Source organism: Zea mays, chromosome 1 (assembly GCF_902167145.1).
Source record: "Zea mays cultivar B73 chromosome 1, Zm-B73-REFERENCE-NAM-5.0, whole genome shotgun sequence".
In the NCBI taxonomy this organism is placed as follows: Eukaryota; Viridiplantae; Streptophyta; class Magnoliopsida; order Poales; family Poaceae; genus Zea; species Zea mays.
In genome coordinates, this window is record NC_050096.1 from 308312071 (window position 1) to 308336782 (window position 24712).

At 46.6% G+C, this 24712-nt stretch overlaps 1 protein-coding gene across 2 annotated transcripts; it reads right to left on the reverse strand.

Moving 5' to 3' along the window:
- Positions 1 to 1129: 1129 nt before the first annotated feature.
- On the reverse strand, positions 1130 to 20520 carry LOC101027256 (uncharacterized). Of its 2 annotated transcripts, XM_008649635.3 has the most exons (10): positions 19931 to 20520; positions 11670 to 11798; positions 11011 to 11202; positions 10844 to 10925; positions 10546 to 10737; positions 10327 to 10440; positions 9666 to 9759; positions 9183 to 9340; positions 6684 to 7118; positions 1130 to 2574 (listed from the first exon to the last, which is right to left on the reverse strand). In XM_008649635.3, exons 1-10 carry the CDS (start codon positions 20503 to 20505, stop codon positions 1897 to 1899), a joined length of 2649 nt encoding a protein of 882 aa, XP_008647857.1. In that variant the 5' UTR covers positions 20506 to 20520; the 3' UTR covers positions 1130 to 1896. The 2 variants fall into 2 exon arrangements, with proteins under 2 accessions (XP_008647857.1, NP_001266915.1); NM_001279986.1 differs by lacking the exon at positions 11670 to 11798 and having other exon boundaries at positions 1894 to 2574; positions 19931 to 20499.
- Positions 20521 to 24712: the final 4192 nt, after the last annotated feature.

Consider the following 24712-nt stretch of genomic DNA (forward strand, 5'->3'; position numbering starts at 1 on the left):
GGGCAGTTGCCAGACGAGGTGGTACCTCTTCCAGATCTGTTACATGGCAGGGTGGTACCTACACCTGAGAAGGTATCCAAGGCAAGGCTTAACAGAGGCGTGTGGGAAGTGTTAGTTCACTGGGTGGGTCGTCCAGCAGCAGAAGCATCTTGGGTTCAGCTAGAGGATTTCCAACTACGATATCCAGCTATACAGGTCGCGGACGACCTGTTTCTCCAGGAGGGGAGAAATGTTGCAGATGCATTTGTGGGGCAGACTTATACTAGGAGACAGCAGAGGGAGAGCCGGATCCAGACCCAGGGCGGTGAAGCCAGCAGTTCTGCTCTAGCAGATAAGTCTCCAGCAGATAATTCTTAAGTTCCAGCAGATAAGGATTAGCTAAATAATAGCTAGGTTGTTAGCTAGATAATAGCAGGGAGTTGTTAGCTAAATAATAGCTGGGTTGTTAGATAGATAATAGCAGGGAGTTGTTCGCTAAATAATAGCAGGGAGTTGTTAAGCAAGTTTATCTCTTATCAGTTGGTGCAGACCCTGGTCTATAAAGGGGAAGCAGTAGCATGTAACTAGGCATCGAAGGAAATACAATCTCCCTGTGGGGCGATTACCTCGGTCACCCTGGCTGACGGTGATCTTGCTCCTGCTTCTTCCTCTCGCTCTTCTCCACCATACACGCTCAGGTCCCTGTCCCAGGCTGCGCTGCTCCTCTATTCGCCCTTACGCACTCCTAGAAGGCCCAGGCGTATCACGGGATCCTCTTCTTCCTCGGCAAGTGCCCCATCAGCTGGCAGTCTGTTGGGCCTTGATTACTTAAGACATTAGCATTGATATTGATGGTTTGGGCCTAGGTTTAGCCGACCCAATGATTTGGCATAAATAGATTGTAATAGACATGAACTAGGGAAAGAGAGAGAAAAACAAACTGAAAGTTCCATACCTGAAAGCGTCGTCTCGGAGTCGGCACTGGTTGCTCACGTCTCGGCGAACTCGAGCCGGTGGCTAGGGGCGTAACACTCTTGTGGAATTTGCATACCGTTTAACCTCAATTAGGCACGGGTGATTGTATTTTCCAGATTTATTTTAAAAGTTGATGACATCTTCCAGTAAGTGATATGTCTGTCGATGGAGGTGCTTATGATAATTTTGTTGATCTTGAGATTTGATGCCATAGTTTTTCGAGGGTGTATAAGGATACATGTATATGCACGCGTTATACAGTGTAATAGTTAGATGTCCAACAACTGAATGTAAGGTTAGCTAGATGTCCCTTCCGCTCATGCCCCTTGGCCTCCCTTAGGTCGATGCCTCTACTCCTCCACCCTATAGCCTCACGCCGGTCCTTCTTCCAATGTCGTCAGTAACCACCCTTTGTCTCCCGGCGTTGGCCTCCTCTCCTCCTTCCCCCACCACCCATCTAATGCTTTTCTTGGATGTCGCTTGAAGTATCAGCGATGGTGTGAAGACGAAGGCCTTAACACTTCATCTGCTGCTTCTTTGGCTAGCAGTGGATCACGTCGTCCTTATAAGGAGGTGCTGATCGCAGAAAAGCCCCCAGACCCATGCATTGGCGATGGAGATGGTGGTTGGGTGAGGGTTGAGAGACGCTATAAATAGAGAAACAGTGTCAATGCATAAATTTATCTTCCAAGAGCTCAGAGCTTCTATATATTCCCTGTTTTTTCCGTAGTATGGACAATGAGATCACACAAATAAGAGCCTTCTGATAATAATTTTAGGCAACACGATTGCAGCAGAGATCCCACGAACCAACTTAGGGGCCTTCAAATTTACAGCATTTGTCAGTAATTTATACAAGGATTGCACTGCCCATATATCAAATAATATCTGCTAGCATTTCATTTATCCTCTAATTTTCTGTTTTTGGAGCAAACATGTCATTTACCTCTCATGCTCCCACAGCTCAAGAATTTTTGAAGCTGATGGCATCTCCCCATACGAATTGTCACCATAAGAATTCATGGAATCAAGTACTTTGTCAATTGCAGATACCTGTGGACCCCTCTGCCCAAGATCAGAAAGCTCATGTTTGTTTTCCACTCGTTGACCGTTTAATGAGATGTCCCTGCACATGAGAGCACTGACACCTAACTGAGGCATCTCTCTATCAGAACCAGGGACGTCAAGAATTATATCAGTGCACAAGTTCTTGCAAGTGAGCTGATCTAGTTCTGCCAGACTGCTACATGAATATTTGTTTCCACTTCCATGAAAAGAGAGTTCAAACTGTTGAGTACTGGTATCGTCCCGGCATTGGGACTGCAGTGCTCTTACTAAATCAACTGCAGGATCAGCATTGGTAGTACCATTAGTACTGAGATACTTTATAAGGCCCTCGAGGGCATCAATGCTGAATTGATGCATATTTTGCTGTAGTAGGTAATCCCACTCGACTTCTTTAATTTTTATTGAGGCCTGGGTCATAATATTCAAGAGCTGCAGCGTCCTTCCATAATCTCTATGAGCAATAGACTGGCATATCGATTCAGTAATCAACTGTACATCAGGGATCTCTCCTCTTTCAAGTATCGAGTCAAGTGCATGCTCCAGCAAATATGGCTGCACATAAAATCATAAAGAGAATAAATAATTTATTTAAAAAACAATTCCTATTTTGGTCACTTCTAATATAAAAAAGGACAGACCCAGTGTTGGCACTCCCACTTAACTTTTGCAGAGAGTTTATATCGAACTCGACCATTTTTAATATATAATAAAAAAATCCACAACTACATCTGGCATGAAGTTGTAGCTATTTAGCATATGTCCTTTCAATTGAAGTACACAAAGTGTAAACATAACCAAAAAGTTTTCAGTGCACATCTCTACTACTTATTGAGACGATATTGTAGACCATATGCACATCCATCCACCCTCGTCGTGTTGTTCGTTCCCGGCCGATGCGTGCAGTGTCGGCAATCTCACCGTGGCCTTGTCGCATTGAATTCGGGTCTGCTGTAGATATGCCTAGTCGACCTGTTTTCCTTCCCTCTACTAAGACGACATCGGGGAGACGTGGAGAACAGGGCATTCGTTTGGAATTAGATCTATCGAGTTCCTGTCCCTATTTAGGGTGGATAGGCATATGATACATTCTCTTTTTCTGCACATCTTGGTGCTTTTGTTAGAGGGATTCCAGTTTTAGGGCAATTTGTAGGCAGCGCTAGGTGGCTGGGATCTTTTAAATGACAGAGTTCGTGCCCGATAGATATGCGGCGTTGTGTTAAGGTTTGCCTCCAGAATTTAATTTGTTGGAACTCCATTGTGGTCGATATGGAAACTTGGTCACATTTTTTGTATTGGTTTAATCTTGACTGGTATTCTGCAAACTGTAGTGGACGAGTGGTGTTCCATGCACCAATTTTTGTTTAGTATGTGAATCAATATCATATACAACCCACTGTTGAACATGAATTATGCGCAATGGCTTGTGTTTGATTCAGTCTGTGTACATGATTTTGATTTGGCATGAAACAAGGTGAAGCAAACGGTTATTTTGTCGTTTGCGGGTTTTGTGGAATCCTGTTTTCCTACGCTAGCAACAACCTGAGCAGCCTCTGCTCCTGGGCCGACGACGTCAAGTTTAGGTACCCTTGATCATCGCCGCTCCACTACATCGACACCCCCAATGGTCCTCTACACCTACAACTACGACGGTAAGCGACCAAGCCCCTCGTTCCAAGATGAATCTGATACAGTGACATGCAAGCTTGTGCTCATGGTCGTCATGCGTCGTTTTCTGTTTCGTCAGGGGACTACAAGGACAAGGACGGTGTCAAGGGCCTGTGCGTCGTGGGCGCCATCAACAACTATACCTCCCAACTCCCCACCTACGAGAGATCTTCTCCCCCAGAATGTAATGTTGCTACCCAGCTACTCGTATGTGCATGCTCCAATTCTGCAAAGTTTGGGACAATTTGTCGTTAACGGTCATGAATGTTGCTTTTCTGCAGTGCAGATAATCTAACACAAATGCTCCTATTCCTCTCGCACTTCATCAGAGACATACACCAGGTAGTACAAACCGCAAACAAGGTTTGATGTGCTCTATTTGGTGTGCGTGATCGGATCAGCATTGTAGCTGATCGCATAAGCTACTGGCTGCTAACACGACTACTACCTGTAATCCATAGCCACTTCACGTGGGATTTACCTCCGACAAAGGAGGGAACACCGTCGACTTCCACTGGTACGCAAGGAAGACTGTTCTACACCATGTACGTACGTCAAATACTAGACATCGTCAGTCACGATCTTTAAATCTATAGGAACCTGAATGCTAGGGCATGCTCTGTTTTGTTCACTAATTGCCAGGTTTGGGACGCCAGCATCATCCAGCCAACTGAAGACGACTTCTACGGAGATAGAGTAGCCGGTTACATCGACACCCTAAAGAAAACATAACGGTATGGAACTATGATAAGTGTTTTCTATAGATAGGAAGAAAGAGAGAGAAGCTAAATGTTAATTATTGAGACCTTTATTCGGTCTGTAGCACAGAGAATGGTTGGACAAGTGTCTAGCTAGGAAGCATGCGGCAAGAACCAGACTATATGTCCAGACATGTATATATGCTTTGCTTCACATTCAGTTTTTTTGTGCTTGGGCATTTAATTGATCTTTGTATGTTGTTGCATCGAGTGCTTTTCGTTGATTGATACAGTAATTGTCATAATTTTCTTTATGTTGCAAATCCTTCATAAAGTAAGACAAGTCAGTTGCCCGTGCTTTGCTACGGTTGTCATATATCATATAAATAGATATTAAGATATTTATTCAAATATAATTATTGTTTATTTTTAGACAATAAGGTACGTGTTGTCTCATGGTTAGCCCCAAATTTCTGGAGCAGGGGGTCGTGGGGTCAGGTGCTGGGCAGACGCAGTAGCTGGCTGCGCGGGCGCTGGGGGTCACAGGGCACGGCGCCGAGGCGGGGCATGTGGGGCGGGGGAATCAGTCGGGACACGTGGGGCAGGCCCAGAGTGTCAGCGCGGAGGGTGAAGCCGTGGTAGCACCAGGTGTCCACATTAGGTTCTTAATAGAATAAAGTATAGATTACTCTCTGAGTTTTTGACTGGTTATAAATAAATACCGCAAGATATGCGTCTGAGAACATCACTGCAGCATGCGACTAGGCATACAAGGGTGTTGAGGAAGACTCAACCCTAGAAGGTACTACTAATACTAGCACATTACTTCTTTAATTAAGGTAATGCCTACATTCCTGTTCTGTAGTATGCACACCGGATTCGTATTGTTGTCGTACTATTGATGCATGATTTTAACTTGAGAGGGCAAGAATATGCTAATTAATTTGTGCTTATGTTCTTGGTGCAGTCCCTATTTCTTATATCTCTTATCTCTATTATTCCATTCACCTCTCTCTGCTCTCCCACATTTAAACGGTAAAAAAATCTAAAATTATGCATAAATAAGGATTAATAATTTGTGAGTCGTGGCAACGCACGAACACCTAACTATGTTTGGTTAATGCATGTGTGATTTCTGTTGACGGGTGTTTCAAACAACAACTGTAGGTTTGGGGCAGTCAACTTGTGTAGGCATTGGTGGTGACCCGTTCAATAGCACAGATACACATTTTGAGATTAAGGCCTCATATTTTAAGCAAAAGCCTTCCTTTTTAAATCTATTATGAAATATCTCGTTATGGATTCTGTACTTTGCTCTGTGGCATTAATCCCTTGTTTGGCATTTTCTGGTACTTGAATACTTGAAGTGTATTTTTTATTCCAAATGCTACATCCATATGTTTTTTCAGTCAACACAGCTCCATCCCATTTTGTATTTTTCTTAGTGTTCAATACTATTTGGATTCTATTAAGTCCGAAATAGCAAAGATAACATAGAAAGGTGGACTTCCAAATGCAGAAGCAGTTGGAAAACTTGTACATCTTATGCAACTTGATCGAACTGATCTATTTTAGATCTTTTGTTTAACATCATTTCATTCCACATGTATTTCTCTATCATATAAATGATTCCTGGTGATGTGTTCACCTTGTCGACATATTTAATTGTCATTAAAAATTCTATATTGACTCTTTAGAAATATTTTGTGTGATATTGATAATGTTTGTCACACGGATTTTGCATATCATAGTGATGTTTGTAGTTCCGTATCTATGTTTCATACAGTTTTTTTTATTTCTGTGGCAAAGCACGGACACGAACCTAGTAAAACAGATAAGAAAACAATTATAGAGAACTTAGAGGATGATGTTGATCAATATATATTCTCTTTTGGTGCCCGGTAAACATTGTCACATTATTTGGCAGAAAAAAATGTGGACACAAATTACAACAATCGGGTAAACAGAATGTAAAGAATTTGCATAAAGCAATAACAAAGACTGACTGATTTACTATAATTCAATATATGGGTTTTTTCTAACACTTGGGAGAGCTGAATGCCATTATATTCATATTAAGAAGAAGAAAATGGACTGCGCAACTAACACTCTATACAGGCAGAGAACCTACACAACTTTTTATTTCTCAAAAAAAGCAGGAGAGCTGCAGTATCATTGCATTAAGGAGAAACATATAGATTAACAATGTAATATGTTGTTTGGCTTTAAATGTCATACTTGAATAAGAGTTGAAATAAATTATGTATTCATTTGTAGATTGTAAGCAACAGGTATTACCTTTCCAGCTCTGCATGCCTTGATGAGCAACCATGAATATTTGCTTTGATCTAGACAGTGATGAGACAGAGCCATCTCTCTATACACATATTCGAAGTATTCCCACTGTTGGGCAGAGGCAGATGCTTCAAGCATAGAGTTGTATGTATATGTGTCTGCTTTGAATGACGAATGCTCGTGGATATATGTCTGAGAATTTAAGAAACAAGCCTTGGTGGTTTCAAACAAGTCCTTTGCCTTCCCAAACATATCACAATGTCCATAAACTTTTAACATGACATTCACAGTCCCAATATTTGGCATGCAGTGGTCCTTCATTAATTCAAATATTGAGATGCAATCATAGATATATCCACCATTAAATGAGGCTAAGATCATTCCAGTAAATGCGTACTCCAGTGGTTTCGTGAGGGGAAGCTGTTTCAGCTTCTCAACCTGAATGGAAGAAACATATCTTAACAAACACACTTTGCATGTCTAGGTTCCTTACTTTCCTATAGAGGTGACTTTAGCCTGGTGATAAAGTACGATGCGGACATTGCCATAGTAAAATATTGTTACATTGATTGTACAAATAAAAGGGTACAAAATTGGCCAACTTAACAACTCCATGACAAAAAAACTTTTAAGAGAATCTAGTGGAGGCAAACTGCCAAACCATAATAAGAATAATTAAATGCTATAATATAAGTTTGACATTACTAAGTACTCCCTCCATTCTTAAATATATGACGCCGTTGACTTTAAAAAAAAATCTTTGACCACTCACCTTATTCAAAATATTTATTCAAAAATGTAAAACTTCAAGTCATGCTGAAACAACCTTAAGTGATAAAACAAATCATAGCAAAATAAATGATAATTCACATTTTTTTCTGAATAAGACCAGCAGTCAAAGTTTTTAAAAAAGTCAACAACGTCATATATTTAAGAACGGAGGTAGTAACATGTAGCACAAGTGACGCAAAGTCATACTGCATCATCCCTTTAAAGTTAAACGTTGAACTTGGTAAGTGGCAAAGAACCATGCTAACATAGAAGTTTGATGACATAGAAGTTTGAAATAACAAGCCCTTTGGATCTATTCATTTTGGAGGAATTGGGATTTACTTAATAAAGTACTCTATTTGGCTTGGAATTTGACATTCCACCACTTTCCAAAGCTCAGATATAAGTCTATCTTAAATTCATGGGGCGGAGTATGAGAAATGATTTTATATATCAACGGAACATGTTTCTACTCTGCAACTTATAAAACGCTCTTTGGCTCACTTCTCTATATAGTTTAATTACTATTATTAGAATGGAATTCAATTCCAAAGATCCAAACGGGACGTAAGGAGAATCAAATTCCAAGCATCCAAATGAATGCAGATGAATTTCTTTGCCTAAACACAACATACAAGTATACAACTACCGACTAGTATCCTAAAGCTTGCAATAGATTATTTGAAATAATGAACCAACCATCTGTCAGCACCATTGCTAAGTTTCCTCTCTTTCTCACATTGGTGGAAGGATATGATTGTTTGAACAGGCACGGTGTGCGACCATATTTGTGTAGAAATTAGAGTTTGGGGCAATTGGCCACACCTCAATGGGAGGGGGCGCCTTCTATTATATAGGGCCGGCTGGCCTTGCTTTACAAGGCAAGGATAATTTCCTTGATTTACATTTGCTAACTATAGCAACTAATCCCTGATTTACATCTGCTAACTATAGCAACAATCCCTGATTTACATCTGCTGATTATAGCTATGATATGCCGCATCATATGGTAAGGAGCTGCGGATTATAGCTATGATATGCTGCAGCATATGGTAAGGAGCTGCGGCATATTCTATTTCCTAACAATTTGGACCAAGGAGTGTACAGCAGTGTGTCCATACTCCTGCCAAAGAGGGCATCAGCAGCGATAATTACAATGCATACACCTATACCAAAGGTTCTACGCACCACACCACAAATGCACACCTTCATCATCCATAGAGAACATGCATAGAATAAAGATGGGGAAACTGGGGGACCTTAGCATTGATGCCAATTAACCAACACACACATCTGACATCTCTACCCTGCTAGCTGCTTGAAAGATGGAGATGAAGAAAATGAAGAGGGGAGGAGACTAAAGGTGAATCCATCTTAGCTTGTACTGCCAGAAAAATCCAACTATGCAGCCATGTAGTAAGGCACCTAAAAAAACTAAGTGCAAAGGGGCTATTTAATATGGTATTTACATTGTAGAAAAATAATTTAAAAACTTAACGACTTTAATGTCAATATATTTGGATAAAAGTAGAAGGACCAAACTGGACTTCCTTTTCACACTGAAATTACTAATAAATGATTTTTTCCCTTGCCAGACTTCGATATGGTCATATGGACAAAATAATGGTTCATGAAATAAAATTTTACTAAGAAAATTATATAGCTCTTGAAAGACAGTGATGCATAATGTGTAGTCTGACAAATGAAGGTGTAACATGCGTAGCTACAAACCTGTAACATAGCATCTCTCCACCTTCCATTATTGCAGAGACAGCAAGCTAATTCATAGTAAACACTTGCTGCTCCAACAACTCCTCTTTGTTCCATGTCATTGACTGCTTCAACAGCTTCATTAATTTTATCCTGCTCCCAAAAAGATCTTACAAGCACTGCATGAAAACAATTATGCTTTCTATCAGTTTCAATGTAAAAAATTATAGCACGGTACATAATATCCGTTCGGTTCCAAAATATATGTTGTTTTAGTTTGTACTAAGTCAAACTTCTCTATGTTTGACCACCCTTATAGCAAAACACACCAACATCTATATCGTCAAATTAGTTTCATCAAATCCACCATGAAATGTTTTGAGAGTTGATTTATTTGGTATTGTAGATGTCAATATACTTGGTTATGAACTTAGCCAACGTAAGAGAAGTTTGATTTAGTGCAAAACTAAAACAACCTACATTGTAGAACTGAGGGTGTAATACCTTTGTAAGTTATTGCTCTTGGTGGTACGCCATTTTTCTGCATCTTCTCATAGAACTTCTGGACAAAGTCATACTTCTTGGCTTTCAACATAACCTTCAAACAACAACCTTGATTAGTATGGTAAGACACCACAACCAAGACCCTCCTTTATGCAAGGGAAAGACGCTAAGTGTCTGTTTGGTTCAGCTGTAGTCTGTAGATTCCCGGAAATCTAATCCTAGCTGTGGGCTTTGAGAAAGCTGCGGTTGTGGGAAGTTAAATTATGTTTAGTTGAAACAATTGTCAACTATAGATTCTGTAACAACATGATAGCTTGTAACATGGATGATAGGAATCTAAAAAATCTGGGGTAGAAGGTGATTCTGAATTGAACTAGAGGAATATGTAGATTTTCTAGAATCTATTCTGTCGTTATACCCGTTTGGTTGATATTTCAGATTTTTGGCAGCGAATCTGATTTAGAAAGCTGAACCAAACGCACCCTTATGATAAGCCCCCTTGAATCAGTTCGCCTTGGTTAGTTGCTTTGCTAGAGAGTAGGTTTGGCTGGGCAAGATATAGCATTAGGAATATTGAGGAAAACTGTTCTGAAATGTACCAGGATTTGAGATAACAAGCAATGGTACAATGTTTCCAAATTATACAAAAAATGAAGCTTACTTCCATGGCCAACCCATATGTTGCTCCTGTAGGTGGTAAACCACCAATTCTCATTTGCTGGAACACCCAAAATACACCTTTCCACTGCTGTGACAGAACACATGCATTGAGCACCTACAACATCAAGGGACAAGACAAACATATTTTAAGGAAAAAATTACCACAAAGAGGGAATTAGGTAAAAAGAGAGAAAAGAAAAGGGCAAGAGGCAATCCTCACCGAGTTATAAACAAGTACATCAGGCTCCAATGAAGGATCCCAATCCTTGCGCCGCATCTTCATTACTAGTTTTGAGGGCTTCTGTCTCATATACTCAATAATCTTGATTAACTCCTTCAGAAGACCAGCTCGACCAAGAGTAACAGCAATACAATGGTATGCAGGCATATCAGGGTATATTTGAGCATCTCCCTGATGTAAATTATGGACCAAAAATAAAATGTTAAGCCATTAGTTTTTCTATTTTTTTGCAGAAACAAGTTGATATTTATTTAATTGTACAGAAAAGGGACTATACCCGCATGATGGTGAAAATGTGAAGTGCTTCAGTTGCTCTTAATGATTTCCCAAGGATTGAGAGTAATTTTGTATACACAAACCTAGAAGGAATGTTTTTTTGTCAAAATATGCTACTCATAGTGGCAGGGAAGCAAGCAGTGAAAAACAGGAAGAAGAAAAACCCACCTGCTTTTCCGATGCCTATAGCTATTTTCATTGTACACCCACTCAATAATAGATAAAGCCTGCCTCCAGTTTCCTCGTGCCTCAAGCCCATCTAGTATTCTCAGTAGATTATCTTCACTATATATGATGTCAGCCCTTTTCATCACTCTAGTAAGCCTCCAATCACGAAAACTTAGGTAATCTCCGTTTAACCTAATGGGAAAGTTGTGTATTCAATAATGTATCGTCACTGTTACTATTTCAGATTGTATAGAATCATACACACAACAAAACGATTTACTCAGTTGTAACTAGACAAGGCACAAAAAAATCAATAAAAACATAAAAATTCAAATCCCACAAGAACATAAGTAAACACTTATTATATAGAAGTTTATTACCTACACAAAAAATAAAGTAACATTTCCCTTATATGACTGCTTCATGGAGCAAAATGTTCATTTCTGGAACTAATTTTCTAAATTCACAAAATAAGGTATAGTTCTTTTGCTCTTAAGAAGCTTTAAAGCAAGCCATAAACAAGTTATTTGTAGTAATGCACTAGAAAAATATTTTAACAAGAAAAAAGTCTAATGCAACTATTCTTTTTTTGGTCCGTCAATATAGTTCTTTTTATACATTGTTCTTCATAACTATAAAAGTTGAATTCACAAACCTACCTCTTTTTGTTCCATGGTGGCCCGCAATTTGGTTGTAACCCAGCCAAGCCCTTCTCGACACCAGATATTCGATCTTCAGGCTGCGGCAAGGTTGGATCATTTGACTCCAATACCAGTTGGATGGATGTTCTTTAGCGAACAATCACAGGCCCGGATGCAAGCCAGAATGAGAATCAATGGAGATATCCACCAAAAACCGACGAGAACCTATCATCACAGTAATGGTTGTACAACACCACCGACCAGTTGTCGGCGGCGGCGGCTGCTAATAAAATTGTTGGCAATCAAGCATGCCTTGCTCTTCCTTGAATCTAAAGGAAAATATAGAAACTCTAAAGATAGAAATACTTAAAGCTAGAAATATAAGGTTAAAGGGGGCTCCGAGCGCGCCATGCATCCGGACCACCCATGTTGCGTACCCGGTCAAAGGAATTAATGGGGGGCAAAAGACGTATGAAACAATACTCGACGAAAAGGGTGCAAATGTAGCCACTCTGTGCCCATCTCCTTATAATCAGGACCCAACATTTCTAGGCATGGCTACAATGAGTCACTGTGACGGCATGGGCAATGTACTCCACAACCGGCCATGTGTCCTGTAGGTTGTAGTGCCATGGGCAACATGCATAACACCATACCACATTCTTTAGACTTCTGGAACGTACGCCCAGGACATCTAGGATGTGGTGCACGGCTTCCCAGGTCTCCTGTAGCAGCATGGAAGGTGTACATCTCCACCAACTACATATCCAGGTTCTCATACGGACTATACCTACTGGAGTCATCCCCTCCAAACAAGATATGCGAGTACAGGACCTCGGATTGGTGTCAAACAACACAATCATTAACTACAAGAAAGGACGAGTTATGGCTTGGCCCCACTTATCAACTGTGGCCCCTGTGCAGGGGGACAAACGACTTTTAGGGGAGCGCACACACAGACAGACACTTAATCATTTTAGGCAATCCACCTCATTCAAAGAGGATCCAAACTGTTAGAGTGGACGCACTAACCAGTTTAACCCAAAAGCATAAACTGATAGAAGAAGGTAGCCAATCCACTTATACACTTCAACACCCCCACTCACATGCAGCCAAAGAAAGGCGCAAACATGGAAATTAATGGGTGGAGGCACAAATAAAGCCTCTACCAGGATTCGAACTCGAGACTCTGGCTTTGATACCATGTTAGAGTGGACGCACTAACCAGTTCAACCCAAGAGCTTAGGTTACGCCCTAGCCTCCCTTCCATAGTCGCCGCCACGTCGCCCCCAGGGAGATCGCTCTCCGCCAGGGGCAGCTCCCTTGTAGGATGCGCCGCGGATCCATCTGATCCACTGTGTTCTTCATCACGTCATCAAGCACATCACCAGATCGGAACTCACCATCAAGGCTCCATCAGAGGCCTCTATCCACCTTCCCGTCGACTAGCCCAGCTGCATCTGGCCCATTGCATGTCGTCGTGGTGGCGACTGTGATGGGGTTGTATCCCCGCCACCGACAACATCGCACGCCACCATGGAGGCGGATGCGACCTCCGTTGCCGATCGGGTTACCCGGTGATGTACCAGATATGTTGTTGCTGTGTATTTCTGTTTTTTTCCTGGTCAGAGATCGGGTTTGCATCTCCATCGCCCGTTGTCCGTCGACTCGCGCATCATCGACATCGGCTTCAACAACATCGGCTCGTTCATCTTCTCCGACTGTGCCGCATGGCGTGGCTAGTTGCGTGTTGTTTCTGCGCCTCTTAACCGGCACATCGATCTCCGTCAGTTCATCGTCGCCACTACTGATCAGGAGGTTCTGCCATCGACATTGACATCACCATCGTTGTCCTCGCCTCGCACGCCGTCGGTCTGGCCAACCGATCGAGCGAGTGACCTCACTCTCCCGTGACGTCCGTCGTCTGCCGCGAGTTTCTTCACCGAGCACGAGGGTTGTCGCTGCATCGCCTCCTCGAGTAGCAGCGCGGCCAGTCATCGACTCTGCCACTGCAACGCCTCCTCGGCAGCAGCGCCTCCTCGGCAGCAGCGTGGCTTGTCGTCGTCCCTGTCGCTGCATCGCCTCTTCGGGCAGCAGCATCGTCGACCCCCGTTGTTGCATCTACATCGCTATCGACTCCGCCAGTGCGCATCTACTATGCACGGTCTGTGAGCTGTTTGACACCTACGAGCTGCGTCGGCACACCCATCGCTGGTTTGCACCACGTTCGTCTTCAAGTTCTTCGCCGACTTCAAGCACCGTCGTCGCACTACAGTGGCGCCATCGAGGACTTCTTCCTATGTGTTGTGGCTCTCCCGCCGTGGCAATTTCAGGATCCTCGATGTTGTAAGTAGAGGGACTATAACTCTCGTCCAGAGGATGACACTACGAGCTGGGGCAATTTTCGTTTATTTCTCACACACTACTCAAATGTCATACCCATCTAAGGGTTGGAGACACATATTTATAGCCCTAGAGGCTGCACTACCACACTTTCTCACACACACTACACAACAGGATTGTCCTCTAGATGCTAAAAGCTAAAAGAGACTAAAGAGGACAGTCAAAAAGCTATTGTTGTCCTCTAGATGCTAAAGAGACTAAAGAGGACAGTCAAAAAGCGACTGTTGTCCTCTAGATGCTAAAGAGACTACAGAGGACAATCAAAAAGCGACTGTTGTACTTTAGATGCTAAAGAGACTAAAGAGGATAGTCAAAAAGCGAATGTTGTCCTCTAGATGCTCAAGACTTATTCCATCATTCTCCCCCTAAGTCTTGGGTGTCGTCTTGTGGGAAAGTTGGGCCATCCCGGACCTGGAGCAAAGCTCAAGAAACTTGATCCTCCCAAGGGGCTTGGTGAGCAGGTCTGCAAGCTGATCCTTGGTGTTGATGTAGCGCGCCTTGATGCTCCCTTCTGCCAAGCAATCTCGGATGAAGTGGTATCTCATCCGGATGTGCTTGCTCCGTTCATGGAACACGGGGTTCTTGGCCAATGTCAGAGCAGACTGGTTGTCCACCCTGAGTTCCACCGCTCCAGTGTCTCTCCTGAGGAGATCACCGAGCAGTCGAGCCAGCCAGAGCGCCTGAGTCGAAGCAGTGGAGGCCGCTATGTACTCGGCCTCGCAGCTGGACATGGCCACCACCTGCTGCTTGACCGGCTGCCAGCTAATGAGGCACTTGCCGAGGAAGAGGATCTCGCTTGTGCTCTTGCTAGTGTCGATGTCACCGACGTGGTCGCTGTCGCTGTACCCGACAAGGTGTGCCTCCCCAGAGCACCTCGGGTAGTAGAGACCGTGGTCGAGAGTCCTCGCAACATAGCGGATGATCCTCTTCACAGCCTGCTCATGCTCCGTCGTCGGTCGCTGCAGAAACCGACTAACGTAGCCGACGGAGTATGCCAAGTCAGGTCGTGTGTGGACGAGGTAGCGAAGGCTCCCCACAAGACGACGGTACTGTGTAGCGTCCACCTCCTCCGTCGTGCTGTCGCGACTCAGCTTCAGCCTCTCCTCCATCGGAGTGAGAGCTGGGTTGCAGTCGGTTAGCCCAGCCAGCTCAACAATGCACTTGGCGTAGGCGGTCTGGCGAAGCGTGATCCTGGAGTCTCCCTGGTGCACCTCAATCCCCAGGTAGGAGAGATGCCCCAGGTCACTCATTTGAAAGGTGGACTTCATCTCTTCCTTGAATGCTGTCACCTCTGCATCCTTGGCACCGGTGATCACCAAGTCGTCGACGTAGACACCCACCAGCAAGGCACTTCCTCCATTGCCCCGCCGATAGATGGTCGCCTCGTGCGGGCTTGGCCTGAAGCCCATTCCTTTGAGCGTGGAATCCAGCTTGGCATTCCACGCGCTCGGTGCCTGTCGCAGGCCATAGAGAGCCTTGCGCAGGCGCAACACCTTGCCCTCCTTGCCAGGGATCGCAAAACCTGGCGGCTGGTGTACGTAGACCTCCTCCTTTAAGTCGACGTTAAGAAACGCCGACTTGACGTACATGTGATGAACGTGCCAGCCCTGCTGGGCTGACAGCGCAAGGAGGAGTCGCACGGATTCCATCCGTGCCACGGGGGCGAAAGCATCGTCAAAGTCGATCCTCTCCTGTTGTAAGAAACCGTGTGCCACCAAGCGAGCCATGTGCTTGACGATGGCGCCGGCTTCATCCCTCTTCAGTTTGAACGCCCATTTAAGGGTGATCGCGCGATGACCATGAGGGAGATCAGCGAGCTCCCAAGTGCGGTTCGTCTCAACCGCGTCCATCTCCGACTGCATCGCGGCACGCCAAGCCACGTGTTTCTCGGCCTCCGCGAAAGACCGAGGCTCGCCATCATCGCATGCAATATGCAACTCTCCTACCAAAATGTGAGACGCCAGGCCCGGCACCGACGGGTCGATGAGAAGGCCCTCCACCTTTCGATACCGCAACAGCTCACCGTCGTAGCACGCGTCGACTCGCTCCTCGTCGTGGGAGAGCGGGGTCATGAGCTCCACTGGGTCATGTTCGACACGAGCTGGCGTCAGAGAGGATGTTCCTGGGGAGGGTACTGTCGTTGCTGGAGTACGTGGTGACGGAGAGCTCGCTGGAGCCGGAGTCGTGGCTGGATGGCGTGGTGGCGAAGAGCTCGTTGTAGCCAGAGCTGGAGAGCGTGGCGTTGTAGTCGGTGGAGACTTGGGGGCTGGAGTAGGCCTACTCGAAGAAGGATCGCCTACTCCCCCGGCTCCCTCAAAGTAGACGTACTCGATGGTGAAGTCGTCGTACGTCGGAGTCGTGCCGTCGTCCACCGCCTTGTCCCAGGCCCATCCTCGCCCTTCGTCGAACACTACGTCGCGCGTCGTGCGCACACGCAGTGTTCCTGGGTCAAGGATGCAGTAGGCCTTCAAGCCCTCCGCGTAGCCAATGAACACCCCTGGGGTGCTCCTGTCGTCGAGCTTGCCGATGTGGCCAAGCTCCTTGGTGAACGCGAGGCAGCCGAAGACCCGTAGGTGAGAGACCGCCGGCTTGCGCCCATGCCAAGCCTCGTACGGTGTCATCCCGTTGAGTGCCTTGGTGGGCGAGCGGTTGAGGATGTAGACCGTTGTCACCACCGCCTAAGTAGAGGGACTCTAACTCTCATCCAGAGGATGACACTACGAGCTGGGGCAATTTTCGTTTATTTTTCACACACTACTCAAATGCCATGTGCTAGGAGCAGAGCCTCCTCCTCCGCCTCCACCTGTGCGACGTTGGCCTGGCCACGTCGTGGCTGTCGACAGTCCCTAGCCCAGTGGCCAAGCTTGTCGCAGTTGTGACAGTCGTCGTCTCGTGTCGGCTTCTTGTTGCCGACGGCGCCGCCTTGGGCACCTCCACGGGCACCACCCTCAGCATGTCCTCGCGCCCCGGTCTGGGCGCCTCCACGCGCCTTGCGCGGCTTGCCGTGTTTGCGGCCTCATGTCGAGGAGGACTCCCCCTTCTTCTTGTCACCCTGGCAGGCCTCCCACTGCTCCCGAGTGAGATGTAGCTTCCCGCCGATAGTGATAGGCCCAGAGGGAGCCTATGGTTCGTCGCCGTCGACCACCTTGAGACGACCTATCGCCTCTTCAATTGTCATCGTGGAGAGGTCTAGCAGAGACTCGATCGAGCGAGCAATCTGCTTGTACTTCTCGGGGATGCAACGGAGGAGCTTCTCAACAACTCTCTCCTCATCGTAGGTGTCGTCGCCGAACTGCACCATCTTCTACAACAGAGTGTTGAGGCGGAGAGCAAAGTCATCAACATCCTCACCTGGCTTGAAGGCTAGGTTCTCCCACTCCTTGCGAAGTGCCTGCAGTGTGGTCTTGCGGGCACGGTCGTTGCCGATGCGGGTCGCAGCGATGGCGTCCCAGGCCTCCTTGGCAGTCCGCTTCTGGGAAAGCGAAAACTGCATCTCGGGCGGGACTGCAGCAATGAGGGCATCCAGCGCCCGTCGATCCTCGTGGTAGTCGACGTCGCCGTACCGAACTGCTTCCCACATGTGGCGAACCTGGAGTCGTACCCTCATCACTGCGGCCCACTCGACGTAGTTGGTCTTGGTGAGGGTAGGCCACCCACCGCCGGGACCGATGTCCCTGACAATGGTCTGGGCCATGCGGCGACCATGGTACCGATCCAGGGAGGGAGACCCGCGCCGCCTGTAGAGGCCACGATCTCCGTCGACTCGGTCGCCGTCGTCGGGAGCACCGTCGGCGTGTCTACGCCCGTCTGGGCTGCCGCCGCGTGCGCCCTCGCCCGGAGCGTCGTCGGCGCGTCGGCGCCTATCTGGGCTGCCGCCACGCGCGCCCCCATGGGGATGCGCGACTGCCCACTGTGCCGCCTGCTCTCGCGCTGCTTCCCTCGCCAGCCTGAGCTCTTCGTCGGTGTTGTCGTCGACAGAGACAGAGCTGCCGGCTCTACTGCCGCGCAGAGCCTCGAGCTCTGCTGCCGCCACACGTGCAGCATCTGCCGCGTCCGCTGCTTCTACTTCCGCTCTCGCTGCTGCCAGTTATGTCGCCGTCAGCCGTGCTGCCCTCGCCGTTGTCGCTGCAGCCGCTGCTGCTGCTCGCTCGCGTTCTTGTGTCGCGGCGACCTCGGCCTCATGCTGGCGCCACGCACTCGAAGTGACCGAGCGTAGGGACATGGTGGGCTAGTGAGGGGTCGCTGCGTGTGGAAGAGGCTGTCTCAGACGAAAGGTTGCTCGTCTGAGCAGGAGAGGAAGGAACAGTTGGAGCTCCAACTGTCGCCTTCTTCTAGCACAACCTTGTTGTCGGCGTCGCCATCTCATCCTCAACTACTTCATCTACTCCGCTCTGACAACCATGAGCTACGACAGCACTCCCACCATACCACACCACAACTGTCTTCGAGGTCTTCTCTACTGCTCCCTTCAGACATTGACACTTGGTTGAGGCCTTCTACCTAGTACGTGTGGTACTGGCAACACCGGTAGGTGCATTCGTCTACGACGCGTTTCCAGGCATGGCAAACCTGGAGCACGCCTCGTCCACAACGGTTTGACGTCATCGTCCTCGGCATCGGCTTCTTCCTCTACGAATGCCTCAACTGCGTCGTCGTCTTCGTCTATGGCGCCCTCCTTCTGTGCCATCGTCACCCTGGCGCACTGCGAGCCTCCCCGCGTGTTGCTCCTGCGCCCACGACTTGTGCGGTTTGTTGTCTTCAGGATCCTCGACAACTACATCGACCACAGCTACCCGACGCACGGCACCTCGACAACGGCTCAACACCCTTGCACTCGGTCACCTCGACATTATCGTCACAAAGGGCTATCATTTGCTTGGGTTACTCCAGTCGCAGCATTCGCAGCGACGTTCCTACTGTGGGGGATATCTCCATTGTTCTCCAGTCTGTCAGTTCATGTTGCTAACGCTACGACTGCGGGGGATGTTAGTGTATATTAAGCATGTTAGAGTATATTAGGAAACTCCTGATATGGTTGGTTTAGGATTGATTGTAATCTCGAGATAACTTTCCTTGTATCTAGGATAAACTTCCTTATCTCTATGATAGCCTTCTTGCCCTCCAAGTCATGTACTCCTACATATTCTCCCTAGAGGCTCAATGCAATACATCCCACGCATTATACGCAATCTCTCCTTCCTACACAAACCTGTCTAAATTCATTGCTCCCACCGTCAGCATGTGTACATTTTCCATGCTCACCTATTCGATAATAGTGTCGGGCCTCGACAAGTGTGGTGGGTAGTAAGTCAGCCGTCGTCAATCACATTATCCATCTATGTCATCAATTACGACCACTCGAGCACACCACCGTTGGACTCCCTCGAGTCCTCAAACATGATCGTTTGGACGTGTCGCCGGGCTTCATCAGAATAGTCATGTGGTACATCAACACGTGATCAGGGTCAAAAGAAGGCGACAACTTCAAGATCACCCTCTAACCTTTCAAATTGATAGGAGGCTAGTGAGACCCATTGAATCCACTATGTGGCCTCGGTCGACTTCGACAATGGTAGAGCATTCATAAGCAAAAGGCGCTCACGCACGGATTTCAATCAAGACTAACCCTCTAATCGATTTTCTGAATCGTGCGAAGGTTCGGGGGCTACTATCGGCGATATATACCTAGGTTACCTCACTGCATGGAAAACAACCCAGAGGGAACAAGGTACATCAAGCAGTCTACACAGACGATGCGATAGCATGGTTAAGAAATTACATCCCAATGGCATAAAATAGATTAGGATAAATAAGCTATTCGAAGTCAGTAGTCAGGGTATGATCCGAGAAAACCTGAAATGGCAAGAGCGAAATACCTGCTGACTAGCAACTGAATCCTCCTCTCCTCGTCCTCGGTCCCCACATCCCAGCCGGCGCCCGGACGCCTCTGTTGCTTCCTCTCCGCTGCCTCAGCCTCGATGTCGTCATCCAGTAGCCAACGGAACCCGTCGCCCCTCCTCGCCGCGAGCATCTCCCTCAGGCCCTCGAGCCCGCCCTCCTCCCCGTCCAAACCGCGCGGGGGCGCCATGCCGCGGGTGCCGGCGTCCCATGGCCGTCCCGCGAGCGCGTGGTACTCCGCGGCGGCCGCACGGAAGCGGGTCTCCTCCTCGTCGCACGGATTGCGTGACGCAGTAGCGGCTGCGGCCGTGTCCTTCCTTGCGCGGCGGAGGGCCTTAAGCGCCTCCTTCTTGCGGAGGGTGTGGAGGATCTTGGGGGTCGGCGAGACGCCCCGGCGGAGGAACCGGCGGCGGAGCGTCTCGGCTGTCGGAGCGGGGCGTGCCTTTTTGCCGCTAGGCGGCGAGTTCTGGATAGGCTTTCGAAGATGGAGGGAGAGGTGCAATCGAGGAGGCGGCGGGGAGGAGACTGCCATGGCCGGGATGGAATTGTGCATTTGTGCGGGAGCGAGGATTATGCTATCTCGTTATGAATATAATATTACGATGAATCACAACAATATCCACGTAAATTATTTAGCAAAAAGATCTCAAAATTTTTATTGATTATATCCGCTCTCTATATAATATTTTTTTAATTTAACTAACTGATATTATTATTTACTCCATCCAATATGTTGTGGTACAACACATCCAATGAAGGAAACGATTAGAAGAGAGTTCACAACGACTGACTAAGCGAATAGAGATTATAGAATGACATAATTCAACCGTTGAGAGCACCTAGAGGGGGTGAATAGGTGATCCTGTAAAAACTTGAAACTTAATCCACAAAACTTGATTTAAGAGTTAGCACAATAAAACCAAGTGGCTTGAGAAGAGTTCTTGCACAACACGATAACCACAAGAATATCAACACAGAGATGGCACAGTGGTTTATCCCGTGGTTCGGCCAAGTCCAACACTTGCCTACTCCACGTTGTGGCGTCCCAACGGACGAGGGCTGCACTCAACCCCTTTCAATCGGTCCAAAGACTCACTTGAATACCACGGTGTTTTGCTTTCACTTTACTATATCCCACTTGCGAGGAATCTCCACAACTTGGAGCCTCTCGCCCTTACAAGGATGTTCACAAAGAACCACAGAGTAAGGGAGTGATGAGCAACGCACACAAGACACAAAATCAGAGCGACAATACGCACACAAGTCACAACACGAGCTATCAACACAACTCAAAGAGTTCTCTACTCAAATGGAGCTCTAGTTGCTATCACAAAGAATCGGATGCGCGGAATCGGAGTCTTGGTGCTTAGGAATGCTTAGAGAATACTTGGTGTGTTCCTCCATGCGCCTAGGGGTCCCTTTCATAGCCCCAAGGCAGCTAGGAGCCGTTGAGAGCATTCCAGGAAGGCAATTCTTGCCTTCTGTCGCCTGGCGCACCGGACAGTCCGGTGCACCACCGGACACTGTCCGGTGCGGATTTCTTTCCTTCTTTGGCGAAGCCGACCGTTGGAGTTTCCAAGCCGTTGGCGCACCGGACACTGTCCGGTGCACACTGGACAGTCCGGTGCCCCCTTCTGACTGTTGGCTCTGCCACGCGTCGCGCACGGATTACGCGGCCGACCGTTGGCCTAGCCGACCGTTGGCCCAGCAAACTGTTGGCTCACCGGACAGTCCGGTGCACCACCGGACAGTCCGGTGATTTATAGCCGTACGTCGCCGTCGAAGTCCCGAGAGCGACCAGTTCGCTAGAGTCAGCCTGGCGCACCGGACACTGTCCGGTGCACCACCGGACAGTCCGGTGTACCCAGACTGAGCAGACTTTTGGCTGCTTCGAGCCAAGCTTTTCCAATTGAATTTTCTCTGATTCTAGCACTTAGACAAACATGTTAGTACACAAAAACCAATGTACTAAGTCTAGAATCATACCTTTGTATTGATTTGCACCTTATCCACAATTTGGCATAGTTTATCACTTAGGCACTTGTGTTGGACACTAAATCACCAAAACACTTAGAAATGGCCCAAGGGCACATTTCTCTTTCAATCTCCCCCTTTTTGGTGATTTATGCCAACACAACAAAAAGCGACTAAAAGAAGTGCAACATCATTGCAAATGAAAACTCAAATTTGTTTTGATTCAAATTTGGCATATTTGGATCATTCTTTGCCATCACTTGGTTTGTTTTTGCAAATCAACCTCAATTTCCTATCTCTAAGTCAAACACACTTGTTGAGACATAGAGTTGTTCCAAGAGAAATTTATCAAAGATTTCAAAAACTCCCCCTTTTTCCCATAATCAACCATTCTCCCCACAAGAGGCCAACTTTTGACAAAAGAGACAATAAGAGATTTTTGACAAACCAAAAGCTCTATTCTACTATTTTCAAAATTCTTTTGACAAACCAAAAGCTCTATTCTACTATTTTCAAAATTCTCAAGTGGTAGCTGATCCATTTATTGCTTTGGCCTTATTTTCTCCCCCTTTGGCATCAAGCACCAAAACGGGATCAATCTTGGCCCTAGAACCCCATTGCCTCACCAAAATCTTCAACTAAGAATTAAAAAGACAATAAGAGCATGCAGATGAACTTGGAGTTAGTTACTCTTTCATCGGAGTGCAGTGGAAGTCTTGCATGGTCCAAGTCCACCTTTTCCCTTTCAAACCTCCTTTGAGACTAAATCAAGCAAACTCAAGCACATGGTTAGTCCCAAAGGGTCAAGTTATAGCACATCTCCCCCTAAATATGTGCATCACTCACACATGAACTTTTGATGTCTGGGGAGTGCTTGTACAACTTGAGCACCATAAATAAACAAAATGCATTAAGGAACATGATCAAAAGCATAAAACACATGTATGCTATAAATCAATCCAAGTTCCGCGAATCTAAGACATTTAGCTCACTACGCAGCCTGCAAAAGGTCGACTCATCTAAAGGCTTGGTAAAGATATCGGCTAGCTGGTTCTCGGTGCTAACATAAAACACTTCGATATCTCCCTTTTGCTGGTGGTCTCTCAAAAAGTGATGTCGGATGTCAATGTGCTTTGTGCGGCTGTGCTCAACGGGGTTGTCCGCCATGCGGATAGAACTCTCATTATCACATAGGAGTGGGACTTTGCTCAAATTGTAGCCAAAGTCCCGGAGGGTTTGCCTCATCCAAAGTAGTTGCGTGCAACACTGTCCTGCGGCAACGTACTCGGCCTCAGCGGTGGATAGGGCTACGGAAGTTTGTTTCTTAGAACTCCATGACACCAGGGACCTTCCTAAGAATTGGCACGTCCCCGATGTACTCTTCCTATCGACCTTACATCCAGCATAGTCGGAGTCTGAATATCCAATTAAGTCAAAGGTAGACCCCTTTGGATACCAGATCCCAAAGCAAGGCGTAGCGACTAAATATCTAAGAATTCGCTTCACGGCCACTAAGTGGCACTCCCTTGGATCGGATTGAAATCTAGCACACATGCATACACTAAGCATAATATCCGGTCTACTAGCACATAAATAAAGTAAGGACCCTATCATAGACCGGTAAGCCTTTTGATCAACGGACTTACCTCCTTTGTTGAGGTCGGTGTGTCCGTCGGTTCCCATTGGAGTCTTTGCGGGCTTGGCGTCCTTCATCCCAAACCGCTTGATCAAGTCTTGCGTGTACTTCGTTTGGGAGATGAAGGTGCCATCCTTGAGTTGCTTCACTTGGAACCCAAGGAAATAGCTTAACTCGCCCATCATCGACATCTCAAACTTTTGAGTCATCACCCTGCTAAACTCTTCACAAGCTTTTGGTTAGTAGAACCAAATATTATGTCATCGACATAAATTTGGCACACAAAAATATCACCATCACAAGTCTTAGTGAATAAAGTCGGATCGGCTTTCCCAACCTTGAAAGCATTAGCAATTAAAAAGTCTCTAAGGCATTCATACCATGCTCTTGGGGCTTGCTTAAGTCCATAGAGCGCCTTAGAGAGCTTACACACGTGGTCAGGGTACCGTTCATCCTCAAAGCCAGGGGTTGCTCCACGTACACCTCCTCCTTGATTGGCCCGTTGAGGAAGGCGCTCTTCACATCCATTTGGAACAACCTGAAAGAATGGTGAGCGGCATATGCTAGCAAAATACGAATGGACTCTAACCTAGCCACAGGAGCAAAAGTCTCCTCAAAGTCCAAACCTGCAACTTGGGCATAACCTTTTGCCACAAGTCGAGCCTTGTTCCTTGTCACCACCCCGTGCTCGTCCTGTTTGTTGCGGAACACCCACTTGGTTCCCACAACATTTTGCTTGGGACGAGGCACCAGCGTCCAAACTTCATTTCTTTTGAAGTTATTGAGCTCTTCCTGCATGGCCAACACCCAGTCCGGATCTAGCAAGGCCTCTTCTACCCTGAAAGGCTCAATAGAAGAGACAAAGGAGTAATGCTCACAAAAATTAACTAATCTAGAACGAGTAGTTACTCCCTTGCTTATGTCACCCAATATTTGATCGACGAGATGATTCCTTTGAATCGTCGCTCGAACTTGGGTTGGAGGTGTCGGTTGTGCTTCTTCCTCCATTAAATGATTGTCTTGGGCTCCCCCTTGATCACACGCCTCATCTTGATGAACCTGTTCATCTTCTTGAGTTGGGGGATACACCGTTGTTGAGGAAGAAGGTTGATCTTGCTCCTTTTGTTCCTGTGGTCGTACATCACCAATC

Excerpts from the sequence above, each read along its gene's own strand:
- LOC101027256 (XM_008649635.3), bottom strand. The coding sequence starts at position 20,505 with ATGCACAATTCCATCCCGGCCATGGCAGTCTCCTCCCCGCCGCCTCCT. Across the intron at positions 10,738-10,843 it reads ACATTTTCACCATCATGCGG|GGAGATGCTCAAATATACCC; the intron begins GTATAGTCCCTT and ends AATTTACATCAG. Across the intron at positions 9,760-10,326 it reads CATATGGGTTGGCCATGGAA|GTTATGTTGAAAGCCAAGAA; the intron begins GTAAGCTTCATT and ends TGTTGTTTGAAG.